The 25,786-nt window shown below is 32.1% G+C and overlaps 8 protein-coding genes across 9 annotated transcripts; 4 read left to right on the top strand and 4 right to left on the bottom strand.

Moving 5' to 3' along the window:
* Positions 1-182: 182 nt before the first annotated feature.
* On the top strand, positions 183-3,963 carry LOC122397211. Of its 2 annotated transcripts, XR_006259089.1 has the most exons (6): positions 183-377; positions 620-1,444; positions 1,544-1,907; positions 1,993-2,296; positions 2,414-2,660; positions 2,721-3,963. XR_006259089.1 is itself a non-coding variant. In XM_043396222.1 (5 exons), exons 1-5 carry the CDS (start codon positions 250-252, stop codon positions 2,500-2,502), a joined length of 1,710 nt encoding a protein of 569 aa, XP_043252157.1. In that variant the 5' UTR covers positions 183-249; the 3' UTR covers positions 2,503-3,963. The 2 variants fall into 2 exon arrangements, 1 of the variants encoding a protein (XP_043252157.1); XM_043396222.1 differs by having other exon boundaries at positions 2,414-3,963.
* A 973-nt stretch (positions 3,964-4,936) lies between these two features.
* LOC122397549 (ras-related protein Rab-39B) lies at positions 4,937-8,811 on the bottom strand. The gene is made up of 3 exons (XM_043396787.1): positions 7,836-8,811; positions 7,327-7,436; positions 4,937-7,236 (listed from the first exon to the last, which is right to left on the bottom strand). The coding sequence occupies exons 1-3, from the start codon at positions 7,941-7,943 to the stop codon at positions 6,798-6,800; spliced, it is 657 nt and encodes a 218-aa protein (XP_043252722.1). The 5' UTR covers positions 7,944-8,811; the 3' UTR covers positions 4,937-6,797.
* Positions 8,684-10,614, top strand: LOC122397548 (adenylyltransferase and sulfurtransferase MOCS3). Its single transcript, XM_043396786.1, has 6 exons — positions 8,684-8,815; positions 8,894-9,150; positions 9,291-9,504; positions 9,573-9,871; positions 9,932-10,399; positions 10,463-10,614. Exons 2-6 carry the CDS (start codon positions 8,973-8,975, stop codon positions 10,612-10,614), a joined length of 1,311 nt encoding a protein of 436 aa, XP_043252721.1. The 5' UTR covers positions 8,684-8,815; positions 8,894-8,972.
* A 53-nt stretch (positions 10,615-10,667) lies between these two features.
* LOC122397516 (probable galactose-1-phosphate uridylyltransferase) lies at positions 10,668-13,015 on the bottom strand. The gene is made up of 7 exons (XM_043396725.1): positions 12,881-13,015; positions 12,302-12,367; positions 12,049-12,218; positions 11,768-11,973; positions 11,472-11,700; positions 11,103-11,319; positions 10,668-11,029 (listed from the first exon to the last, which is right to left on the bottom strand). The coding sequence occupies exons 1-7, from the start codon at positions 12,894-12,896 to the stop codon at positions 10,782-10,784; spliced, it is 1,152 nt and encodes a 383-aa protein (XP_043252660.1). The 5' UTR covers positions 12,897-13,015; the 3' UTR covers positions 10,668-10,781.
* LOC122397518 (proteasome subunit alpha type-6-like) lies at positions 12,930-15,074 on the top strand. The gene is made up of 6 exons (XM_043396727.1): positions 12,930-13,078; positions 13,635-13,918; positions 14,070-14,164; positions 14,319-14,400; positions 14,464-14,893; positions 14,970-15,074. Exons 2-6 carry the CDS (start codon positions 13,843-13,845, stop codon positions 15,028-15,030), a joined length of 744 nt encoding a protein of 247 aa, XP_043252662.1. The 5' UTR covers positions 12,930-13,078; positions 13,635-13,842; the 3' UTR covers positions 15,031-15,074.
* A 109-nt stretch (positions 15,075-15,183) lies between these two features.
* On the bottom strand, positions 15,184-16,110 carry LOC122397519 (probable small nuclear ribonucleoprotein Sm D2). Its single transcript, XM_043396728.1, has 3 exons — positions 15,826-16,110; positions 15,395-15,650; positions 15,184-15,337 (listed from the first exon to the last, which is right to left on the bottom strand). Coding segments are annotated over exons 1-3 (363 nt in total). The 5' UTR covers positions 15,828-16,110; the 3' UTR covers positions 15,184-15,232.
* A 79-nt stretch (positions 16,111-16,189) lies between these two features.
* On the top strand, positions 16,190-17,326 carry LOC122397517 (rRNA-processing protein UTP23 homolog). The gene is made up of 3 exons (XM_043396726.1): positions 16,190-16,462; positions 16,549-16,781; positions 16,861-17,326. Exons 1-3 carry the CDS (start codon positions 16,343-16,345, stop codon positions 17,288-17,290), a joined length of 783 nt encoding a protein of 260 aa, XP_043252661.1. The 5' UTR covers positions 16,190-16,342; the 3' UTR covers positions 17,291-17,326.
* Positions 17,327-18,820: 1,494 nt separating this feature from the next.
* Positions 18,821-23,869, bottom strand: LOC122397148 (enhancer of mRNA-decapping protein 4). Its single transcript, XM_043396076.1, has 9 exons — positions 23,701-23,869; positions 23,512-23,587; positions 22,428-22,633; positions 21,980-22,359; positions 21,633-21,901; positions 19,940-21,558; positions 19,659-19,866; positions 19,292-19,585; positions 18,821-19,207 (listed from the first exon to the last, which is right to left on the bottom strand). Exons 2-9 carry the CDS (start codon positions 23,562-23,564, stop codon positions 19,018-19,020), a joined length of 3,219 nt encoding a protein of 1,072 aa, XP_043252011.1. The 5' UTR covers positions 23,565-23,587; positions 23,701-23,869; the 3' UTR covers positions 18,821-19,017.
* Positions 23,870-25,786: the final 1,917 nt, after the last annotated feature.

Here is a 25,786-nt window from a genome sequence, read left to right on the forward strand (position 1 = left end):
AAAAAATTTTTTACATATATACTACGTAACACTTCCATCGCGTAATATTATGTATTATTGGTTATATAATAGCCATTATAGTAACTAGTAATTCTTAGTGAAGTATCGTCCGTTGATAACATATTGATTCACTGTTTTCACCATTGTAACCTTGAACTTGACTAGCGTATTCGCTGTTTCTGGGGAGTGTCTGCAATCTTGTATTAGTAACTGTTAATTGTACCTTTTATATCGTTTTTATTAATAATTATGGATCCCGCGGTCTTCCCTGAAGAAATTTGGATTAAAATTTTATTATATTGCAATGTACCTGATATTATTGCTTTCGGTAGCACATGCAAATATTTACGGAAAACTTCGGACACAGACTACCTATGGTAAGTTTGAGGTTAAGTTTACATCAAAGTTATGTTGCAGTTCAATTGGCAAATAAATAAATATTTACGATTATTTCAAATTTTCTTTCTTGTTATAAAAAATTAAAGTTTACTCTAAACTTTTGCAAACTTTATAATTATAAAACTTCGTGAAATTTATAAATTAACATTGACGTAAAATATACTATTTGAAAACTTACTGCTATTAATTAGTCATTAAAAGTTGTTCGTATTTTTCGTAGGAAAATGAAGTGGCTACAATTGATTTCAAAAGTACATTTTAGATTTCCAGATATAAAATGTTTACAGTTGTTGAGTGTCAGTTTTAAAGCAATGTGTTATAGATTGCATATGGTAATCACTTTAGGAGAAAATGTTCCTTTTCCAAAATGTTGTCACTGCAGTGGTTACACGTGTCAAAGAAATTGTGTAGAAGGTTCCAGTGCGAAAGTAGTAATAGAAATTGGAAATAAATATACGTGGGTTATTACACCAAATTTTGGATTGAGAAGACATTTTTCGATGTTTGGTATACCGAAATATAATAACGAAACTCACTTGGAACAAACTCAAACACAAAATGTACCGAGTAGTAGTGCACGTCCAAAATGTGATGGGAAATCACTGGTTAAAAAATTTAAATTGTTGAAGTTACCAGAATTAGCAACTGCTAAAATTCAAAGACCCAGCGGTCCATTTTGTGTCTTTTGTAACCCTGTAAAACTATACAGAGAGAAAAAGAGATTAATTACACATCAAAATGATCTAACATGTTACACAAGACCAAATCCAATTTATGAGAAACTCATAAATGGATATTGCACAGATACTGTTGAAGTACTTGGAATTCCAAATGTTGATATTGTTAGTCCAGCAGAAGCATTGTTAAGCGATGGAACATTTCCTGTTCTCAGAACATTCGTTGATCATTTGTTTCACCAGATGAGTTTAACTTCGATACTAAGAAAACCTAATGCAGTGCTTATGTTTTGCGAACCATTAGCTATGCATCCTACACTCAGGAAACAGCTACTGCACTATTTATTCCAAGAAGTTAAAGTTGCAAGGTAATAAAAATAATAAAAAAAAATTATATAATAAGGAACACATTATTTTTAAATGATCAAAGAATTATAGTTATAGAAATATAATTATAATATTTATAGAGTATGTCTGGTTCCAAAACCTTTGGCAGCTTGTGCAATGCTGGATGTAGAAACTTGTGTGGTTATTGATAGTGGAGCTCTCAGTACAACAGTAGCTGTTGTAATTGGAGGTCGCGTTATACCACAACGCTGGAGATTATTACCTGTTGGTGGTTGGCATGTAGCTTATCACTTAAAACAAGCTATGCATTGGCAATCGAAAGAATATCACCAGATTCCTATAACATACTTGGACACATTAGCAATTAAAGAAAGATGTAGATTAAGTTATAATATTAAAAATGAAGATAAACGGGTAGGACAAAAGTCTAAGGAATATATTAATTTTAGAGTTGATAGTTATGCTGACTATAAACAATTATGGGTAAGTGAATTTTCCATCCATTCTTATATCTGTAAAATGGCAAAATCTCAATAAAACGGGAGTAAGAAATGGAAATATCTTTCAGAGAGTTTCCTTGGGCTCAGAATTATATATTGCTCCCGAAATGATGTATATTAATCTTGGCTTGCCACAAGTGATAAAAGATGTAACAGCTGGTTTATCAGAAGAATTAATGTATGATTGCCTCTCAAACATATTGCTTACTGGAGGCAATACAGACCTTTCAGGTTTTGAATTAAGATTAACTAAAGATTTACAAGAATTATTACCTGAACATAGCAACATTTTGGAAGTAAGAAATTGTCCTGGTACACATAGTTGGAATGTAGCTATGGGTTCCACGTATGTGCCTTTAGCCGTGCATCCTGGTATGTACAAACAGTAGTTTTTATTTTTAAAAATGTGTTCATATCCTTAAATAGAAAAAATTGAATAATGTTATTATAATTAAACATCTGGGTTTCTCATATAAGTCATTGTTTCAGATAAAACTCCGCCTGAATATGTAAAGGGTAATCCGTTTTGGTTATCGAGAGAAGAATACGTTTTGTTTGGATGTGAGTCATTGGAGTAGTAAAGCTATAATAAGTGATCCCTTGTAATGTTAATACTTCACTTACTACAAAAATGCAAAACCTTCTTTTCTTGAATTGCCTTTAAATTAGACACATGCAATCATAGATCATTGAAAGGACATTCCAAGACAAGGCGCTTGGATGAAATTAAATATTGGTTGGTATTTATCACTGGGAAGATCACTTTATATCTTTTCAAACTTCCCATTTTATGCAGTGTTACAGACTCTTCTGGAACTTACTTTATACAACAAGGGGCTGGGAGATTTCAACCAACATGAATCCAGTGAATAGTAGAGTAGACGTATGTCTCTGCATCCATGTTGTTATTTTTACTGTCCCCAAAATCTACAAAACCAGCTGCACTGATTTCAATTTTAAAAATTCCTTAAAATCAACAAATATTAATATATGTATTTATACGGTTGTCTTTCGCCACATTCCATTACCATAATCAACCTAATTCATACTTGTCGCTCCCGTTGACCCGCTTCAGAGTAATTCTGATCACATATCCTCTGTGATTTTTATGAATCTTTGGACAAGCTTCTAATTCTCTCTATTATTCTTTAGGAATTATCTGCAGTGTCAACGACAATTATATTAAAGAATGTTAAAAACTGCCTAATAATTAGGCTCGTAATTGTCGTTGATTCTATCAATGATCTTTGAATTCTAGTCTCTTGATTCGCCTCAGGAAGATGTCCTTTGACACTAAGGTCAATCTCATTTTTCCAAAGCCTTAGCTAATTGAATAATCTGGTCGGGAGTTTCCGGTCCAAACAGTAGTAATTTAGTTGTATTACCATATCAACATTGATTCCAAGTTCCCTTTCACGAGATATCTATTGAAAGTATAGTTACTATCGCCATTTATTCTTCAAAATGGTTTGCTTGTTTCTGAAATTGTCTCAATATTTAATCTGTCCTATTTAAAATCATCCAGAGCTAATAATATAGATATTTATTTCTACTCGCACAAGGTTTTCAGCTATGCGCCTTTCCCCGAATTGTCAACTTTAACAAACTTCATATATCTGGTAAATGAGGTCTTAATTCTTCCATATTAAATTGGAATTAAACGAGAACTCTAGTTGTGAGATATTTTTAACTTAATCAAGTTATGGTCAATATCCTCTACTCCAACTTTATCTTTATCAAATTCCAAGTTCACTTTATAACTTATCCCACTAATTGTAAGATGCCTTGTCATTTCATATTTGTGGTGAATCGTCATCGGCTTGTCGGCGGTTTAGTAAATCTATTTTCCTCTTTTCTTTATGAGATTATCTTTGTGTACATAGTTCAGGTAGTAAATTGTTTTGTAAATAAGAAGTACCTAAGTAAATTGCTTAAGTTGCACTGTACAAATAAATAATTCTAGAAAGTTTTATTTAGACACAAGTATTATTATATATATCCTGAATATAGTATTTCTAAGAAACTGTCCACGATTTCGTACATTTGCATTACATTATTCTTGTCAAAAATGAGGAATATATAATAATAGCAAGAAAAAATAACGTTTCTAGTCATTTTAAATACAATTAAATTATTTACATTTAGCTTTCAAAATAGTGAGCTTAGTACTATTAAAAATAAGATTATTCATAATTAAGGTTTAACTTCATGAAGTATAAAATTATTATTATAATTTTTCACCAATTTCGATCTAATTTTATGAACAATTTAATGTGGGATTATTACTTGTAATATGTACAGTAAAGATATTTTATTGATTAACAAATTGTAATTGGGATAATAATTATACAAATAAACACATTTTAATACTACTTTAGATAAAGGTAATAAAATAATGTCAAAGATAATTGAAAAAAAATATTTATAATATAAAGATCGTATATAAAGAAAGTATAATTTATAATATTATATCTACTGCTAGGAGGTTCTTGTAAAACATTTAATATCTCTATAATGTAAACATGTACATAATTTAAACTATAAAATAATATAAGTATTTGTAGTATAACTTTCACGGACGTGTGCTCGATATCAAATAGATGGTTCCTTCATTAAGTGGTATAATTTTAATTATTTTACAAAGACATAGATGCTATCAGAAGATCAGTATTTGAAACTATTTTCATTAATCTCAAATTAAACTTTTTAACTGATATATTACACTTAAAAAAATAACTGCCTATTAGTATTTTATATTATTTTATTGATGAACTATAATTCGGGATATGAATATTTTCATTTTCTTTAAAATCGATATACAATCGTATAATATCAATATTAACACCCACGTATTATTTTAAAAGTTTGTACATATTAAATTTTGCTATTTGTACATTTTGTGAATAAACCATTTTTATTTTTAGCATATTCAAACGGGATTCTACATATAGTTCTATATATGTAGTACAAATATAATTACATAGAATAAATTACAGAAAAATAATATACAATTCTATGATATATTGTTTATTTTTCAACACGATTATACATAAGTGTGTAATGCACAAAGATTGATGTAACTCAAAATTTGTCAAAGTATACATGAATTTATACATTTTATGAGAAAATATTAGGATGTATATAACCCACAATGTAAAGTAATATTCGAGCGTTCGCGCGCGCGTTAAAACAATGTAGTACAGAGATTTGTAACAATTGACAATTTTACTGTAAAATCAACAATTTCTATTTACAAAAAAATATTTAAAAATGAGAGGAACTTATTACAACTTTGGATAATATTGATATAACAAATTTACAAATTCTTATAGACATAAAAACTCCAATTTTGTTAATCAGTATTTTGCAACACTGTACATGTATTCTATCACTATCTGTTCACTAAAAGATAAATGTCCTGTATAGAGAACTATACAAGTTTAATTCCATGTTATAATAGTATTCGTTCACATTTGTTTGTAATATCTATGTATTTTCACTTTATGCCACAGTTAATGAGTATAAAATTTCACAAATGAATTCCATTCTTGCTGCATATATGCTTATTATTTATACAAATACAGACTTTACTACATTCTTTTACCTAAAAAGTATTATACATTGCATACAACAGTGTTACTGTATGTAAATAAATATTTTCCTAATTAGATTAGCACAAAAATATGCAAGTCGTATAAATAACATTTACTTGAATTTGTTCTCGTTAATTTATGCAAATGTTTTCTTTCTTAAATTATATCATCAATGTTAGAGAAGTCTGGTGTTTTATTTTTAAAGATAGATATGAAAAAGTGTAAAACATATAACCTGGTAAAAAATGGTTATATTAGAAATATGTTATACTATATTATATAAAACCTTTTTGCCATGTACTCGTCTCGTATGTTTATAATACATCTTATGATAAAAATATAATAAAGCAGTTGCTTACTAATTCATATTACCTAAGGTAAATTAAGGTACACTAGCTAACATGATATTTTGTAACAAAATATTTGAACAAAATTTTTACGTGAACATACTATATAATATGTACAAAATAAACCTGATTTGTTTAAATCAGAGCACAAATATCATTGTTCGTTTCATATTGTTCTCGCAATTTAAATTGATATAATAATAATTTATTATCCTGTTTGTCTTCAATTGTACATGAATAATAGTGAAGTGTATATTAATTTGGCTCCCCATGTAAGTATAACGTTATCACAAACTGTGGCATTAAAAACAAAATGTAGCTACCGTTATTTAAGAAATAATAAATCAACGTATCTGGTATAATCGTTTCATTAATAATTTATATATGTACAATATGTAATTTGCAATTTCATATTTTTACGGAAAATTTTGTTTCAAATTTGATCTACTGCAAATAAATATTTCGCGTTATAAATTGAGAGTTTTGTATCTCTTCTCATGAAATTTTCTAATAGTGGCTGTTATATTTTTCGCGTAACAGAATAGTTAATTTGTACAATAAAATACATAAAAATGTGATCTTTTGTGAAACTTTTTTTTTTATGTTTATACACTTTATCTTTTAAATAAGATAGAAAACACTCCTAATTTAATGCCTATATACCTCGATGATATATATTGATTTGTTTATACAAGCTATGTACAAAAATGTCTATTCCAGACTTATACACAGTTTATATTCATTGTTAGTCTTTTCCCTAAAACAAGAATGCAATGGACTGCAATTTTAATAGGTGAAAATAATTGTTATTTTGTTTATCAGTTGAAATTAATATTACGAAAGTTTTACAAAGAATTTGATCAATGTATATGTATAAATAATATCCACTGCATTCTAAAAAAAGTGTTACCCACCGACAAATTAAACACTGACTTAACAGCAAGAAGTTTTTGCTGGTTCTGCCTCGGCTAGATTAAAATCTAAGCCCCCAGGCCTGGCAAATCCAGTTTTTATACCATCCCAACCATCCTCTACCTTGTATTCCTCAGTTTGTATTCTATTATAAATTTCCTGCGTGATTGTTCGAAAAGCATCTTCAACATTAACTCCTGTCTTTGCACTGGTTTCAATGTGATGTATTCCATGTTGGTCGGCAAAAGCTCTTGCTTCTTCTTTCGAAACTTCTCGCCTGCCCCCATTGGTAACTAAATCTAATTTACAGCCTACCAGTGCAAATACAGGACGGTGTGGTTCAATAGATATACGAGCCTCCATCATCCACTGAGGAATATGTTCAAAACTGGCTCTGTTGCAGACATCATATACAAGCAGTGCTCCAACAGAGTTTCTATAGTAGGATTTTGTAATTGACCTAAGGTAAACAAAGTATTTTATTGGTAGATTACATAATCTTTTATAACCAATTTCACATGCAATTTCATAAAGAATGTAAATGACGCACCTAAATCTTTCTTGGCCAGCTGTATCCCATAGTTGTAACTTTATTCTTGTCCCATCTTTGACTGTGATTAATCGAGCAAAAAAATCTACCCCAACTGTTGGGTCTGAAAGCTAAAAAAATTAAATAATAACGTGAGCAGTGACGCGAAAGAAAATTAGAAGAGACAAAAATGGGTTTCAAAGTTTTTTTGACAGAATACAATAGCTAATATATTTTCGAAAATAAAAAAAAAAAATAAATAAATGTAAATAAAGAAAAAAATCGATTCATTCAGGTTGTGAAAGTAGTTCCAATAAATTGTATTGTAAGGATTAAATCGGAAAATTGTAGATGCTCCAATTGTGTTATTAGATTGTTAAAATATAAAGTCGGTTAGATCATATGAAAACACGACTGTGAATTTGGTCCGCTTAGTTAAGGGAATTAAAAATAACTGACGAGAGATGTAACGGTTTGTTTTCATCTGAAATCAATTTGTACGTGTATAGTTACGCATAGATGCTGCGTACCTCTGCGAACTTTCCATCAGTGAAATACTTTAGCAATGAACTTTTTCCGACTGTACTGTCGCCGATGAGTATCAGACGAAACTGATAGTCAAAAATTGGTTCCACCATCTTGACGTCTGCTACAATCAGAGTTTTTCACAAACAACGCGAGCGTTGTCGCTTACGATTAGAATATCATGATTTCCCTGTGTACACTTGTCAAAAGTGAGAATCTCGCTGACCGTGACATTAATCATCAGCTTTCTCGGTACCTTTGCCCAAGACTGTACTGCGCTTATTGCGCACGACACTGCCCGAATAAACACGCAGACCTCGAAAGGACTATTGCGTTCAAGTGCATTGTGATTTCTAGTGAACTGGCTCCCGCAGAATCGTTTCAGCTTTCCCTGCTTTCTTCTCTTTTAATCTTGTTTTAAACATTCACGAAATCCGTATCACGCGATCGCACAACGCACACGAAATACATACATGTAATTTCACACGCTGGACCTCCGTCGGTTCAGATTCTATATACATTCACTTGTAACTTCCAATATATACAATATTTTTTCCGTCGTGTACGTTTCAAACCCGAAAAAATTCAGTGATGAAATGCACTGTTTACAATTAAAGCGATAAACCTAGTCGAGTTAATACCTCTTTAAAAGATTTCTCAATTCGCAAGGAATCTTTATAGCATCTCATACCGCTTACAGATTTATAGAGTCTTGCGTTTAATGAGATTAATTACTATCATTAAATTGATCAATTTTACATACACCAATACACAGTTAGAACAATGTCATCTACGCGAAACCACTTGTAGTGAACATGAATTTAAATACGCAAGTTGACGTGATCATTGCCAACAATATTGAGGATTAACAATATAACACTGAACATATAGAGTAATTCTGTTTGCTTTGTTATTGAAATTTTATCAAACGGATATCCTATTACGTCGTGCAATCTGTGTTCCTCAACTCCACGATCATCCACGAGTATAATGCTTCATCTAACTGGTTTTTGAAACATGCGTCGGTATAACCTAATCGAGCCTCTTTTTTTCTTCTTTCAAGGATCCCAATCGAATTTCTATTTTGAATCTTTAAAAAGACACAAGTTAATAACCAATTTCTGAGGGCTCATTTAGTAGACATGAATGAAAAAGAATTGGTTGTTGAAATTACGGAATTACATGAGTTATTACGCGCGAAAGAAGCCCAACTGGCTGCCTTAAGGCGCGAAAAACAAATTGTACAAGACTGTGGGCTGAGCAACGATGAGATATCAAGATATAGCAGGCAAATGTTTTTGTCAGAAGTTGGCGTGAAAGGTGTGTCGTATTTTTCGAAATTTTAAGAAAAGAAAACTTGCCAAAATAATTTTTATCCACTACAATTAATATTCATTGTTTTTTAGTAGCATCTTGTGTTTGATGAAGCTGAAATTATAATTGTAATTATATCATTGCAGGCCAATTGAAGATAAAAAATAGTGCAGTATTAATTGTAGGAGCAGGTGGTCTTGGATGTCCAGCAGCATTATATCTGGCATCTGCCGGTATTGGACACATTGGTATAATTGACTATGATGATGTTGAGATTAACAATCTTCACAGACAGTTGTTATTCACAGAAATAAACATTGGAACGCCGAAAGTAAATGCTGCTGCAGAAAATCTTAATCGGTATATACGAATTGATACAATATTATATATTGTATCACTGTACATACTAAATAATATTCTAATTTTAGCCTAAATAGTAACATTAAAATTACTCCATATAAAATCCAACTGGATAGTAGCAATGCTTTAGAAATAATAAAATGTTATGATGTGGTATTAGATGCAACTGATAATGTAGCTACACGTTATCTATTAAATGATGCGTGCGTTCTGAGTAAGAAACCTTTAGTTTCTGGATCCGCATTAAGGTTCGAGGGACACTTAACTGTATTTAATCATTATGGACCTTGCTACAGATGTATATTTCCCAAACCTCCTCCCCCCGAGACTGTAACAAATTGCGGCGACGGTGGTGTTTTCGGGCCAGGTATTTATAATTATATACTTTATTGTTTAATTTATTTTATATAAAAATGTTCTATTACAGTTGTTGGTACCATTGGCGTTTTACAAGCAGTAGAAGCTTTAAAAGTTCTGCTCAACATGCCACACATATTATCTGGTCAACTTCTGTTATATGACGGATTAGAAACGAAATTTCGCAATATCAATTTGCGGGATAAAAATGTAAATTGTCCCGTGTGTGGCGAACATCCGACCATACAAGAATTGATCGATTATGAGCAATTTTGTGGTGCAAAAGCAAATGATAAAGATCCGAAGTTGACTATATTAAAGAACGAGGAACGAATAAGCGTGGAAGAATATAATGCAACGTTAAAATTAGGTACAAAACCTCACATGTTGATCGATGTGCGTTCGCCCGAAGAATTTCAAATTTGTCGTTTAAAGAATTCCGTAAATGTACCATTGAACGAAATTAATAATAATGAAAGGATAATGCTAATAAAAAATAAAATGCAAGAAATGAGAAAAGACCACGACGAAATTGGTCGTAAGTATAGAATTATTTGGTCTAAATTTTCAAAGAATTTCCTTTTATCGTATATTCTTTCAGTGTATGTTATGTGTAGAAGAGGAAATGATTCACAAAAGGCTGTAAAACACTTTCAAAAGATGTTGAACGAAAGTAATTTAGAAATAAAAGATATAATTGGGGGAATTCATGCATGGAGTAAAAAAATTGATGATACGTTTCCTGTGTATTAATTATATAAATTTTAAATATAATTATGTTCATTTGTTATACTTATTATGCTTTTTATTCATAAAGTTCATGTGCCCATAATTCAATAATATACAGTTTTACAAATAATGTATATGCGAGTAACATATACATCTACAAGAATATATTGTTATGTGCAAAGTAAATTAATTTATTTGAAATATTTATCTATTTCGCAACTAGTTAAACTTGTTTCCGGATGCTTAAAGTGAGAATTCGATAAACTTCGTAATTTCTCTGCCGCTTGTTCCGGCGTTAAGTCTCTTTGTGCTTGTGCAAAGAGCTCATAGCCAGACATATATTTCTTTATGTTTGCAGAATGTAATAAAGGGGGTAAGTAAATACCATGGAAAGTCCAGTAAGGATAATCCTGTTTTGCATATGGACCAGTCGGCGCCCCTTAAAAAACAAAATATTACTTATAATGATATCTTTTTGGTAAATGTTTATAATAAATAATGTTATGTTATACCATGCCAGCCCATAGAATATGGAAAAGAGCAATTGAATAAATTATCATATTTCGTGCATAATATTTTCATAACAACTGCCAAAGACTCTTGCTGACTTTCTGTTAAATCCTGCATTCTGGATATTTGCTTTTTAGGTAATATCATAGTTTCATATGGCCATACTGCCCAGAATGGCACCAAGACTACCCAATCGCGATTTTCCAATACAATACGTTCCTATAAAGTAAGTAAATAATTTATATATATATATATATAACATTTAATATTTTTTACAATTTTTACAAAAAAACTAACATATTTTATTGTCGTGTATATTACTATACAACATGTTTTACACAAATATAGATCACATGATTAATGCGCCCCACCTTTTTAAGAAGTTCTTTCTGCACATAATCAATGAGAAGTGGTTTCTTATTACGATTATAATAATCATTAAGGTATCTATCTTTTATTTTGGCTTCGTTTGGTAAAAAAGAACTGGCCCAAATTTGACAATGTGGATGTACATTACTACATCCCATTAAAGTACCACGATTTTCAAAAATTTGCACCCAAGTCCATTTTTCTCCCAATTCAAGCATTTCAAAAATCCATCTAACGTAGAATAATACTTATTGAATAAGGATTTAGAGTACAGTAAATATTTTTACCGCAAACATACCGTTTAACCACTTCCTTGATTTCAGTTGTTTTCATAAGGGCTATTGTTACATTTGATTTTGGGTGAAAGCACATTACTTTACATGTACCTCTGGCAGAGTCCATCTGAAATAGTTCATCTTCCGATGCCGATGGACTGGGAACCGATTCTAATAACGCAGGAAAATCATTGACAAATGAATATGTGTTTTCATATATTGGAGTTATCTATAGAAAGTGAGAGAAATTTAGAATTTGTTATTTTTAAAATAAAATCTTGAAGCAAACATGTGAAAATATCACCTGTCCACTGGCTCTAACATTGCCTGGACAAAGTGGATTATCAGGATCGTAATCTGGAAGCTCTTCCTCTATATTTGGTTCGATTTGTCCTCCCCATGGTCGTTTCATTCGATTTGGCGATACTATTACCCATTCTCCCTTCAAGGGATTATATCGAATATGTTGGTGTTCTATAAAATATTGATCTAATAGTTGAAACATAGAACACTAATTTAAAATAACTGTTTTGAAGAAATGAAAGAAGAGTTCTAACCAGTAGGATTGAATTCTTCTTTCAATGTTTCTGCGTCATGCTGTGGGATATTTTCCTTACTATCACCTGCAATCATAAAAATTTACATACAGGAGAAAATAATTCATATTTTATCATATAATTTATTACTTAGTTACATTGAAATATCAACAAGAAAGTTTTAGATAAAATATTTTTTTTTTTTTTTAGAAATATGTTCACACAGTATACATCTCGGAAAAATTATAAATCGCAATATGAACTTTAGTAGCGACGTAATTTCATCTGTAACTTTTACCGCGCAAAAGGTACAATATGCTCGTAATAGGTATTAATCTTGGAGAATTTGCAATAATCTTTAAAATTACAATTGCTTTATCGCGATAACACATTTTCAATATGAAGAATAAAAAGAAAATCGCAATAAGTCATATGACCAACGTTTATTTTGAAGAATTTACTCATTCAAAAAATAACTTTCAATCAATAACGGTATATACGTATTAGGTAAATAACAAATAATTACCTCTATTTTGTGCGAATATTTTTTTATAAAACGTTTTATTTCTATCGTGATAACATTGATTTAAATATTTTTACCTGTTGCTGCAGACATTTGTACTATAGCGGAAAGAAATTCTTTCAAGAACGCAGTTGCTTATATATTACAATTGTGCGTGGAAGAATTTCCTAGTATCAGTAGCAATTTAGAAAATCGTATATATCACATTTTCCTATCAGTGATACAGAGTAACAACACTACGCCAAAGGCGACCTTACTCTGTGTCAGTGATATATGTAAGTACGCTTGTGTAATTTAGAACCGTAATTTTCGATAACGTTCACATAACTTATGAAATACTATAATGTACGTATACGTATATGGATTTTAATCATTACTATTACGTATTACTCTACTGCACATGCCAAATTAATTAAATTTGATTTTGATCAAAAGAACATTTAATCTAAAAAGCACTATAAACGGTATCTATATCAAAATGCGAATAATCGCGCTTCTATTATTAAACGTAAAATATAATTTCAAACCATAAATTCCTTATTTTTTAACTTTGAAGTAATTTAGAATGCATTTTGGATAATCGTAATATGTGTGTTAATTGAATTGCATATGCATGTATTGTAATTGTACCTTTAGCACATTTACTAAATTCATTATCAGACGTTATTTGAAACTGTATTTGAAAGTATAAGATGGTTATGTTTTATTCTTAAACAGTTTTAAAAAAAAATTCAATTTAACGAAATAGATATATTTGTTCAAGAGAGCAAAAGAAAAAGGAAAATATTCAAAATGCGGTGTTGATCATTGGATGATTGTATAATTTTTTAGAAAACCTGACAGAGCAGTTAGAAATTTAATTTTGAATCTATATTCAATTGTGATTTATCGATGAAGCGTGAAAATAATACTGGAGAAAATAATTTTGGCAATTAGTTTTGTCGTTCGATGCGAACTGCTTTAAAGTAGTAACTTGCATGACTTGACGTTTCGAGTCGCTCGAACTTCTGAACACAAACGGAACCATTAAGTTGTGAACATGGCGCGAGGTAGCAGTGCTGGTTTTGATAGACATATTACGATATTTTCGCCGGAAGGACGGCTTTACCAAGTGGGTAAGACTCGTAAAAATGTTTTACATTGCAATGCAAATGATACTTCCACGTTATTCATTGACTCTAGAACAAACAATTGGGTCGAGAGTTATGACTTGGCGTGATCTGCAATTTTGAACTTGTTGAATTATAACTTATAAACATTTTGTAGAATATGCGTTTAAAGCTATAAATCAGGGTGGTCTGACGTCCGTAGCTGTCAAAGGAGCCGATACAGCCGTCTTCGCGACACAGAAGAAAGTACCTGTAAGGATAACCTCTTTGTAATTTTAGTTTACAAGTCCCTGTTTTTTTGTATATCACTGTGGTATTTCCTATTTCATGAGCAGTCTAACTATACTTAAATATTTGTACAAATGTCAATGAAACTTGTCAAATTACAAGGAGGGTTTTTTTACAGGATAAGCTACTTGATGCTTCCAGCGTTACTCATATTTTTCAACTTACAGAGCATATCGGTTGCGTTATGACAGGCATGATAGGTGAGTACAATATTATATAAAGTTTAATAGAAATCATATATAATTATATGATCTTAATTTCAGCCGACAGCTGGTCGCAAATGCACCGTGCACGATACGAGGCAGCTCATTTTAAGTATAAGAACGATTACGAAATTCCTGTGGACACATTGTGTCGTCGTATCGCAGATATCAGTCAAGTGTATACACAGAATGCAGAAATGCGTCCGCTCGGATGCTCTATGATTCTTATTTCATACGATAAAGAGAAGGGCCCGTGTATTTATAAAACTGATCCTGCAGGATATTTCTGCGGTTACAAGGCTATTGCTGTCGGTGCCAGACAAACCGAGGCTAATTCTTATCTTGAGAAGAAATTGAAGAAGAAGCAAAATTATGATTATGATAAAACAATACAGTTAGCTATTACGTGTTTATCTACCGTTTTATCTGTCGATTTTAAGCCAACAGAAATAGAAGTTGGTGTGGTATCAAAAGACAATCCCAAATTTCGGTAAATATATTAAAAAACACAATTTTCGTACATGAACATTTCATGAATAAATATTGCATGCATTTTGTTATTTCAGGAGTTTAACTGAAGAGGAGATCGATAAACATCTTACTGTAATTGCCGAAAAAGATTGGTAATTTTATGTACGTTTGAATACAAATAAATTTCATGTATTACTTAATATACTTTTTTTAATTTAATATTTAAAATAATAAGAGTACGTGTTTTACCAGGTTATATGCAATTGTTAACGTATAAATAAATTATAGACACATAAATTCATATTAAAAAGTTTATTTTAAGTATCATAAATTATAAAGTAGTAAATTTATTTGAAAATTATTTTCCTGATGCAGTAGCCAATGGATTTCTTAGAACCAGAATAACAGAATCTCCTCGTAAGAACATCTTTGTAATGAATCTATCTTTATTCACTGGTTTCGCCTAAACAAAAATAGAGCATTCAGGTTTGATTAAATCTATAGACTGTAACAATTTTACCTTCTTTTTTCCTTTCCCTGTACGTGGAAGTTCGGTCCACATCTCTTTCACATTTTCTAATACCATATTGCAGTGTCTATCAAATGCTTTTACTCTTCCCAACAATTTTTTGTTGTTTCTGCAATTGATTAATACTTGGGTATTGTTTTTGACCGACTGAGTCAATACAGAAAGTGGTCCAGTGTTAAATTCTTCTTCCTCTCGTTTTGCTAGTTCTTCAGGAGTCATTTCAGACTTCGGTTTAGTTAAAGAAGACCTGTAATAAAAGATATTAGTTAAATAAATGTAAATAGAACGTTAGAAAATAATTTCACTATCCATATTAAAATTTACGTAAAAACTTAAAACAGGAACAAACAATTGAGGTTATATTCTTCTATTTAAGCGAGGAAATAAATATATATTAAAGAAAATGTTCTTTAAATACTCACATTTTGCTGTTATTTTTTTACAAATAGAAATAACAATAAAATTCTTATTTCTGAACTAGTATTAACACACTATACCAGTTAGTATTTGATGGCGAAATGCAATAGACCGCTTCTAACAATTCGAGAGCATTACTCTTTCAGTTTACCGATTATCAATGTTACTAGTAGGTTAATTTCCTACATAAATGTTTACATATTAAAAGCTATGTACATACATATGTAATGTATGAAAGAATAATAACAATATAATTGTAAAATTTGATAAAATATTAATACTAATTTCTTTCGTGGGTAGATAAGAAAATAAACACAGTAAAGGGGATTTACAAAAATTACATTTGTATTTCAATAACTTTTAGATTTAAAATTATTTGTTATTTTCATTTACAATACGTCTTATATTAGTTCATTTCATAACTCATAACTGAATATTTTTGGGGTTAAATATATATTGTAATAAGACTTTTTAAGACGCATTTTCGAGTTCGTTTAAAAACATAATAAAAAGAAAGAAAATATGAAAACAGCGCGTCAGAAGAAAGCAAGAAAACATTTAGGTTTTTTCATTAACAACTTCAAATTTAGATTGCCATTCCAAATTCTTGTCGATGGTACATTTACATTTGCTGCTTTGGAGGTTTGTATAAATATAATTAATTGAATATATGCAAAACCGTTTGAATTCATTTGTTTTAATATATATTTTCTTATCTTATTTTTTAGAATAAATTCAATATACAAGAACAGTTATCAAAGTATTTTCAATCAGAGGTGAAATTATTGACTACACCATGCATAATTTCGGAGACGGAGAAGCTTGGTTCATTCTCGAAGGCAGTCAGTGGAGCTATGCAAATAGTTAAACAATATCCTATACACAAATGTGGGCATGAGAAACATTCGATAACTGGTACAAAATGTTTATGGTCAATGGTTGGGAAAAATAATTCATCTAGGTATATAATAAGAAACTAAATAACTTTTAATATGGAAAAAAAATAAAGACATTATGTACATATCTGATACGTATTGCAGATATATTGTAGCTACACAGGACAGAGAGCTACAAGATATTCTGAGAAAAATTCCAGGTGTTCCCATAATATATCTACATGGTAAAGCACCAACTTTGGAAGCCCCTTCGCAAGCAAGTCGTGAATATGCTGAAAATATTCGCAAAGGATTAGGAATGAGTACATGGGATATAAAAAAAATTAAAACGCTAAAAGAAGCAGCAGGTCTTGTAGAAGATTCGAAATTGAAACTAAAAAAGAAACAGAAAAAAGGTGGTCCAAACCCACTTAGTTGCTTGAAGAAAAAGAAGAAACCACAAACAGAAATCTCGAATAATATTGCGGGGAAAAGATCTGGAGGAGTTAAAAAAAGAAAGAAAATAAAAATAGCGGCACACGTTAAAGAAGTATTAGTAGCTGAAATTAAAAATAAATGCACAGAAAAGAATTAACGTTAAAAACTGTGGTTATAAAGAGAAATTTATACATGGACCAAATATCAAAATTTATGTAAATAAATTTCATTTTTATTCATAATACAATAGTCTTTTCTCAGTTTATAAAATTAAAGTAAGAGAATGATATTGTGATATATATATTATTACTAATACAAGATGAATTTATTTACGAATATAGGAAAGGTACTAATGTTAATGATGAAATTGTTAATCTTAAATGAAATTTAACAATGTAAAATTATTTTTAGAATTTTCTACAATAGTGCAAAATACTTTTAAATGTACGATTTTAATGGGTAATCTAATTATTTGATCTGTTATATTTTGTAATACCGTAGTGTTCATATTTCTTTGTATTATGAAAATAGTATTAAGAATTATATATAACTAGAATAAGAAAAATAAGTAAATAGAATCACCAGTTTTAAGAAAGATGTACATTACTTAAATGTTACATTTCTACTGTAATACCTAATGATACAATGAACACGACGGAAATCTGGAAATAGGAACTTTCATGTGCAGGTAACAAAAAAATTTGAAGGGAATCTACGAATACATGTTAACTGCATACTATTTACAGTCCCCTTTTTAAGGATTATTACATACAATGGAAGAACTGCAAATGTATGTGTTATATGGCAGAAAACAATACTTAAAGAAGGAACAAGTTTCTTTCAAATATGTTCATGTGCCAAACTACATAATCAATAAACGAGGTACATAAAAAATAATTTCTGACGTACTATAACATATACATTATAAAATCTGACGTACAACTTGTTAATTTTGAAGTTTTTATTTTTTTCATAGTAAGAAATAGAGAATATCTTGTTCCATTACATTATATTTAGTAGCACATCAAAAAAGATGAAATATATGTTCGAGATGGAGGCAAAATAAAATAATGTCGAATGGGAATAATTGAAAACATAGTAATAAAACAAAATTTACGCGAGGAATTTCCCTTCAGAAAGTCATTAAAGCTTTCAACTTAAAAACTAATTAAAATATAATTATTCCGTTTTCGTAAATATAATAGGTTTAGTACGTATTATACGATGTCATGAAATGCATGAATAGATTATTTCATATAAAGTCACCGTTTAGGAGAATTGGGGAGCAACTATTTTGTTGAATTTAATCATAAAAATACTATTATTAAAATTTCTTTTACTACTAGGAAGCGTTAATTAGATTTAACTTAATAAAAAAATTATATCGAACAACAGAAGAAAATAATTAAAAAGAAAACGTTTCTTATGTATCTTATCAATTATTATTAATAAACTCGTCAATATTAATCATCAGTACAATGTCAGTGACTAATGTAAATAATTAATAATTTATATTAATTAAATTGCTCACATTTTAACTACTTAATTTCATTTGTATCACGTTTTTTTAATTATACTGCGTAATGCATTTATATAATATTTGTTTAACGTTAAGAAAATAATTTTCTGTTAAATTCTTGAATATCTCATAAACGTATGTACTTTGTAAAGAATCAAATTACGGGAATAGGTTTTGATAAATTGGATAAAACTGCCGATAATAAATTCATATAATATTTCTTTCACAAACTATGTAAACGTCTGCCAGTCTTAAATACGACAAGTGCGGATGTTTTTCTCGGATTAAAGTATTTTTTAAACGAAACGTATAAAACCTGAAGTTATTTTATCAAGGAGTCCTTTCTACTTCAGACGTATTTGACATTAAGGATGTTGATTTAGAAGTGCGCGCGCAGCCATAGCTAACATTCTCATACGTCGGGTAGAAATGCTATTTGAATTAGTTGCTACAAACGCAGCCAATTGATTTTGTAAGGTAGTTAACACTGTACCCATATGCTCTCGCGTCACGGGATCATTAGGATCCAAGTTTAATATTGCCTCCTCGAGCCACCTGTTGAACAATTGCAAGTACTCAAGAAATATGGTTAAATATATATATATATATTTTTTTAAAAATAAAATAACGTTTTATTACCTATGTTTCAGGTCTGTACGATGTTCTAAGTCTGCAGATAACTGTTGTACAAGTGAAAGAATTACGGGTTGTGGTAAAATACATCTTGTACTTTGGCCCTGGGGTCCCATAGCGCGGGAAAATACTCTTGCGGGTTCTGTCTTTTCACAAACTAATACTACCAAACCTAAATCACTTGCACTTAGAGCTTGCTGAAATGCAGCGTTTAAATGCCCTCTTTGAAGAAGAGACATAACCCGTGCTTGAACATCGGCAACTCCAGGTACTGGTATAGCAGGAGTAGTTGCTCGCGAACTGTAAGTTATACCGATTATATATATATCCCTTGAAAAAAAATTTGGTGACAATTTTACACATATTCACTTACCGCGCATTCGTAATCTCAGTAAGTTGTTGGTTTAAATTATCTCTGACGGAATCGTGAATTGTACGTATCGTTTCTTCCTGCAGAGCAGTTAAACATCTGTTCAATTCGGTTTGTAATTCCTCGCAGATTAGCGCAGACAACGCTTCGCTTTGTTGTTCGTTTCGTTGTTGGTATTGCTTGCTTGTAATTACATCTACATTTTGAAGATCTGTAAAAGTTGGAAATTTTATAATACGCTTTATAGTTTTATATAACGCGTATCTATAATACTGATTCCTTACATTCGTGAGTACCCTTAACAAAGGCATCTTGTACTTGTCTGAACATTGTTTGACACGCTTGCTCCATTCCCGGTAAAAGAACGTTCGTGAAGGCTTCTTTAAATGCCACATCTAATGCCGGTTTCACTCCATTTGCCGCTGCCAATGCGAGCGTATCTTTTACGTGAGTGCTATTGATCAGTTCTGTTAAATTTTCTTTTAAAAGTTCGTCCATTCGGGTAGAGTCTAAATTAAGTTGCTGCTTCAGCGGCTCTATTGTGTCTTTGACGAGGCCCGGCAGTACCGTTTCGATTTGTTCTTTGATCGTTGTTCCGAGATTGTTGCGGAATACATATTGCCGCGACATTTCTTCGTATAATGTTTGATCTAATATTGCGTTTTGCTCTTCGAAATATCTCGATATAGCAAAGTCTACTTGCGATAATTCTTCTCTCAGTACTTCTCTTATTTCTTCTCGTTGGTCTTGAATTATTTCCAAAACCGATTCTACTTTATTTATTAATTCGAGTGTTTTTAACTCGTTCGCCGTTTGCCAACTACTTTCTGTATCTCCCGTGGTGTGCGTCGTCGATTTTGTCTCGTCTTTTAATTTCTTTTTCTTTTCATCTTCGCTCGTGTATCCTTCAGCTTCTTGCATCGCGTGTCTGCTAACGTCTTTTAATAAACCCATCGGAATATTAGGCCAATCTTCACCGACAGCGTTAGTAGCTTCTGGCTTATTCTCAGTTTCAGGTTCTTCATCCGGTTTTGTGAGAGACATGATTTCTCTGACTTCCCTGGATGGACTACTACCACTGCTAGCAGGTGCTTGTTCTTCCAGTTCGCTAACAACCAATGGCGGATCTGTTGCATTTAGAGCTTGTACAGTTTGTGCAAGGAAGGGACTAGCAGATAGCACTTTATCCAATTCTGGACTACCGGGAGGAGAATCGAGTTCGCTATTTTCTTTCTTGGCGGGTGAACTGAAAGCATCCGGTGTCATTAAATTTAATCCGGTGTTATGGTTCGTTGCTGCGTCAATCTTGGCGGACAACGAATGTTCCTCTTCGCAATTTTCTTCAGAGATTCCATTCTGATTAACGGTCTCCATATTTTGTAAGTCTTCGCTATAGTCCAATGAATCGCGAGTCAATGAATCCCTGAGACTGTTGCCAATCACTCGCGAGGCAGGTTTAAAAGCAATATGACACTCTTGCAGAGACTTTGGTTGTACTAAATACATCCGGATAATTAAAACTTGTTCTTCGGTTTCTTCTTCGTAAGGGCACAAGTCTTCTAATGATTCGCCGGTAGAACGTACTTTGCACAGACCAGCGTCAACGATTCCAAAGCTTAGTATCGGATATGGCAGGAGGAACTCTGATATTGTGGTTACGGATGCTAACGCTTCTCCGCTATCTTTTGTAAGACTTAATATATACAAAACTTTATCGTATATATCTGATAACAAAAGATACCCAGCACTAAGATCTAAACCTGCTTTTAATATTGGTAGTTTGCTGGTAGAAGGTGTTGGCGCAAATTTAATGGTTTGCAAACAAGTCCACAATTCGCACGACCAGACTTTTAATTCCGTATTATTGTTACATCCAGTTATGGCAAATCTCCAAAATTGTACACTATAACAAAAAACCAGTTTTAGAAGCGATTACTTTGATTCGATTTTACTAACATTTTCTTCCATATCGCTTACTCGGGATGGTACGTTTTATGGTCATCTAAGAAGAATAAACACGAGATAGGTCGTCCTCCGTGCGGCCTCCATTGATGTAAACAGCGCGGCTGAGCTTGATTGCCATGAGAATTACCATGCAAGTAAACTTGGAAGAATTTCACTTCTCCGTCAAAGCTTGCTGTAGCCAAAGCCGTGCCATCGGGACTAAAAGTTGCTTCAACGATTGTATCAGAATGTTGATCAATTTCCAACATGCCTCCATTTTCCTTTGCAGCTGGATCAGTTGCCTATCATTCAGTCAAACAGTTGGATAGTTTGTTCATTTTGTATGGATTTTATAATCTGTAAGTAAGGTACACATTCACCTCTATTGATCTGAATCTTGATGTAATGGTATTAACTGACCACAACTCTGCTTTCGAACCACGAGTTAAAACTAAAAGTTTCGAAACTTCGTCTCCGTCGGACGGTACATCCTCCGGGATATACGGGCACCATATTACACGGTGACTGGTGGCAGATATGTCCTCCGCAATTACTTGTAGCAATAAACTACATTGCAGTTCAGACGGTGTCGATTCAATGGTATGTATAAAAAGATTTCCCAAGTAGTCGACGCATGCTAAAATCGCATTTGCAACGTGCGCAAAAGCCAGATCCTGTATCGCGGCACGCATTCCTCTTAACAGTGTTCTTTGCTCTAATTCTTTGTATACAACTCTGACCATACCTCCTCCATTACTAACTAAATAATTTGAATGTTATAAATTTGGAAAATGCGAAAGTGTACACTTTTATTTAAATCTGGGTTACCTTTTATTCCATAAGCTAAATATTTTCCGGACATATGAACCGCCAATAATTGGCCGGAATAAAAATTGTGTTCCCACGTAAAATCAACGATGTTTTTTAGTGTCACCTTGGAACTCCCATGATTGTGCCCCCCGGGTGAAGGAATAACGGTGACGTTGGCACTGTATAATCCGACCGAATGTTGGTCCTCCTGGCCACTAAATTCTCTAAATAGAAAATTTATATATTTTATAGTAATTACAATTTTTTTGTATAGATAGAATATACTTTTTCGAAATAATGTTGTGGGAAGAAACGAAAGGAATATCGTCTGAAGTTAAATTTTACTTTAGAAAACTATTGGCACACTTTAATTATCAAATCAACATTGAATTGTAAAATACAAAATGTGTTTTTAATACATCGTGCGTAGGTTTTTAGCATTAATTATAGCTTCTAATTTATTTAACACAGATTCTACTAGTATCTTTGTAGTTTCTGGAGTATTACTTAAGAGCTCTTCGTACCTTTCCCAGAACATTTCTCTTCATTAAAGAATTTAAATGTAATGTTCTATCATTTTTTCTGAAATTCATAATTCAAATGTGAATAAATCAATAGAAATGAATTATAGAACCAGTCTGTTTGCATCCACGACCTTACAACAATAGAAAAGTATGTACCAGACCACTTAGTATTAGAATCACAAGTGTGCCAATACTTTTTTAGCTAAAAAATTTTCAATTTTGTTTTTCTATTTCCTTCAGCTATATAATTTTAAGTTTGGAAGGACTATATTACTTTTCTATGATACAGGATCCCAGAACAAATTTATATACCACTTTAATATACAAATATCATTAAAGAAAAGTCAGTGTGCCAATAAGTTGTTATCCACTGTAGGTAATAAAGCAATATTTAAATCAATATAAATAAAAATCTAAGCATCCAAGATAATTTGATTAAGTCTTATTTTTCATTTGTTTATATTGTCAGATGAATAGGAGAGAGGCTTGAAACAATGAACGCTACGATCGGAACCAATGCATAGAAATACAGAAAAATTGAAAATTAGTAGCTGGTAGAAGTTGTATTAAAAGCTTACACTGTTTGCTGATAGTGGGGATGTTTTAGGTTATCCTCTCCTGTTTTGATCATTTTGCCGAAAGTTGCTGCGTGTCCTAAAAAATGATAATATCAACAGAATTTCGGTGATAACCATGCCGGAATCTGGACGATTCTAACCCCTCCAGCCGGTGGCACGCCTGATAATGATATTATTCGACGATCTCACCTTTCGTGCATATATCTGCCGGATTGCAAAAACGCTCTCTGACGTTGTCTCGTTCATACGAACAAACGATGTGAATATTATCCTTTCATTTATGGGAACGAATAACGTGACCGTTAGACCACAGTCTAACGAAATTAACAATTGTGAAATGTCAGGCAGCCATCACCCACTTGTCAGAAAAACGAACCGGAAGTACATCGGCGATATTTTATGTGCTTCGCACTGTGTGGCGCTCTGCGCAATCTTAATTTTAAGCATCATTTAAAATGATGCGAACGGGACTTTTTTGATAATTCATCCATTCGAATAAATTGGAAAACAATTTCATTCGAAGATAATAACTTTCAACGGTGGTCATCAACGATTTAAGATCGCATTTAGAAGATTTCAAATTTAACAAGTGACAATTGCTACATATATAAAATTTTTCTACTCATTAATTTAATTTATTTATAAAAGCCACGCCAGCAACGGTAAAATGTTTGCTAAGGAATAGTTTCTATTCCTGTCATTACAAGACACCGCCAATTTCTATTTTCCAACACTGAATTTGTAATTGCTACTTCTCTTTCTGCATGAACATTGATTCGCATCACGTTAAGCGTGATATACATTAACTCGAGATTAACTACGTTGGTATATTTAATAAACGTAGTACCACAGACCAGTTATACGAGTAGATCTTACATCCAATGTATTTTTTCGGCCCATTTTTCTGGGGCTCTTGACGCCCATTACCATTTCCGTGTCACTCGCAACGTTACCAACAGATTTAGAAATTAACACAAGAGGAAGTGAGACAGAAAATGAAATTACAGAAATTGTATTATTTTTTAATCAATCGATTAAGATTATTAAAATACGTAAGGATGTACCCCATTGACAACTACACCGGAAATCCTGATTTATTTAAAAAATAACTCGGTATGGCATTCAGATTGATTGGATCATCAAAGTCCATAAGGTGGCCGGTCTATTCGTATACCTCGTGTGTATTTCGCATAGCATCAAAAGAAAAACAGTAGCTTGGAATGTTTATTGTATTTCTTTTACAATCGCGATTTCTACTTGATTTTTTTTTCTCGAAACTGTTATATTTTTATAATAAAATTAATGAAATTGGAGCTTTGTAGAGGGTTGTATCAACCCCCAGATATAATAATTCGTACCTTACTTTAAGTATTTCTTATATTGTTGCATATTAACTGAATTCTGTAGTTTTTTGAAAATTAAAATTTCCCATAAATGCATAAACATCCGCAGTCTACTTATTACTAAGGAAATGATCAGGAGAGGAAAAGAATGGTAAAAAATGACGAGAACACATAGAGTTCTTTGAAATTGTATCATTTATTGCCGTAGATTTATATTACACAAACGTTATTACATATACATATATCATGTCAGAGGTATCAGCAGTGGTCAGCAGTGGCTAGCAGTGGCCAGCAGTGGCCAGTGGAGGGCAGCTGACTTCAGGAGATTCTGGCAGAGGCCAGCTGAGGCCAGGAGATGCTGGCAGTATCCAGTAGTAATCGTTATACGTTGTCAGAAGTATCTGGAGTGGTCAGCAACGGTCAGCAGAGGCTAGCAGAGGCCTGTAGGAAAATTCAAAAGTACATGTAGTCGTACCTTGTACCTCTTTTTACCTTATACTTCAGGTAAAAAGGGGTATAACTGGGTAAAACAGTTCTATGACATTACCTGTTAACTCAAGTTAGCCAGCAGTAGAGGCATGTAGAGACCAGCAGTGGTCAGCTGAGACCAGCAGAGGCTGGGTTAGTTCTGGGTTAGGCGAAATGCGCCTTTTCCCCCGGAGCTTATGGTGCCTGAGGGGCACGAAGTTAAAATGATAGACCACGATCAAACTGAGTGGACTATATTAAAACTGAAAAGAAACTCGCCAGCCGAGAGGAAAATTTCCGGGATAACTCCCAAGCAGAAATGTGTGTCGCCGATATCCGATCGAGCCAAGCTTCCGAATAGAATGGAAACCATGAACGTAACATTAGACAATAACTGTACCCTACGTCGCACAAGGGCTGTGCGTTAGTCGAAGTTAAAATTTCCAGTGACACAAATAAACGAA

This window comes from Colletes gigas, unplaced genomic scaffold (assembly GCF_013123115.1).
Source record: "Colletes gigas isolate AHSC1104 unplaced genomic scaffold, ASM1312311v1 Colletes_gigas_Sc00009, whole genome shotgun sequence".
NCBI lineage: Eukaryota > Metazoa > Arthropoda > Insecta > Hymenoptera > Colletidae > Colletes > Colletes gigas.

Coding starts and splice junctions, on each gene's coding strand:
- LOC122397211 (XM_043396222.1), top strand. CDS start 250: ATGGATCCCGCGGTCTTCCCTGAAGAAATTTGGATTAAAATTTTATTA. Junction 1,445..1,543: donor CAAGAAGTTAAAGTTGCAAG/GTAATAAAAATA, acceptor TAATATTTATAG/AGTATGTCTGGTTCCAAAAC. Junction 1,908..1,992: donor CTGACTATAAACAATTATGG/GTAAGTGAATTT, acceptor AATATCTTTCAG/AGAGTTTCCTTGGGCTCAGA.
- LOC122397549 (XM_043396787.1), bottom strand. CDS start 7,943: ATGGTGGAACCAATTTTTGACTATCAGTTTCGTCTGATACTCATCGGC. Junction 7,437..7,835: donor CTGATGGAAAGTTCGCAGAG/GTACGCAGCATC, acceptor TAATTTTTTTAG/CTTTCAGACCCAACAGTTGG. Junction 7,237..7,326: donor GCTGGCCAAGAAAGATTTAG/GTGCGTCATTTA, acceptor TGTTTACCTTAG/GTCAATTACAAAATCCTACT.
- LOC122397548 (XM_043396786.1), top strand. CDS start 8,973: ATGAATGAAAAAGAATTGGTTGTTGAAATTACGGAATTACATGAGTTA. Junction 9,151..9,290: donor GTCAGAAGTTGGCGTGAAAG/GTGTGTCGTATT, acceptor ATATCATTGCAG/GCCAATTGAAGATAAAAAAT. Junction 9,872..9,931: donor CGGTGGTGTTTTCGGGCCAG/GTATTTATAATT, acceptor GTTCTATTACAG/TTGTTGGTACCATTGGCGTT.
- LOC122397516 (XM_043396725.1), bottom strand. Junction 11,974..12,048: donor ATGTTAGAGCCAGTGGACAG/GTGATATTTTCA, acceptor CACTTTCTATAG/ATAACTCCAATATATGAAAA. Junction 11,030..11,102: donor ATATTCTATGGGCTGGCATG/GTATAACATAAC, acceptor TTGTTTTTTAAG/GGGCGCCGACTGGTCCATAT.
- LOC122397518 (XM_043396727.1), top strand. CDS start 13,843: ATGGCGCGAGGTAGCAGTGCTGGTTTTGATAGACATATTACGATATTT. Junction 14,401..14,463: donor CGTTATGACAGGCATGATAG/GTGAGTACAATA, acceptor TCTTAATTTCAG/CCGACAGCTGGTCGCAAATG. Junction 14,894..14,969: donor AAAGACAATCCCAAATTTCG/GTAAATATATTA, acceptor TTGTTATTTCAG/GAGTTTAACTGAAGAGGAGA.
- LOC122397519 (XM_043396728.1), bottom strand. Junction 15,338..15,394: donor CAGGGAAAGGAAAAAAGAAG/GTAAAATTGTTA, acceptor ATTTTTGTTTAG/GCGAAACCAGTGAATAAAGA.
- LOC122397517 (XM_043396726.1), top strand. CDS start 16,343: ATGAAAACAGCGCGTCAGAAGAAAGCAAGAAAACATTTAGGTTTTTTC. Junction 16,463..16,548: donor TTACATTTGCTGCTTTGGAG/GTTTGTATAAAT, acceptor CTTATTTTTTAG/AATAAATTCAATATACAAGA. Junction 16,782..16,860: donor GGGAAAAATAATTCATCTAG/GTATATAATAAG, acceptor TACGTATTGCAG/ATATATTGTAGCTACACAGG.
- LOC122397148 (XM_043396076.1), bottom strand. CDS start 23,564: ATGATCAAAACAGGAGAGGATAACCTAAAACATCCCCACTATCAGCAA. Junction 22,360..22,427: donor TTTAGCTTATGGAATAAAAG/GTAACCCAGATT, acceptor CAAATTATTTAG/TTAGTAATGGAGGAGGTATG. Junction 19,208..19,291: donor CGTACAGACCTGAAACATAG/GTAATAAAACGT, acceptor ATTGTTCAACAG/GTGGCTCGAGGAGGCAATAT.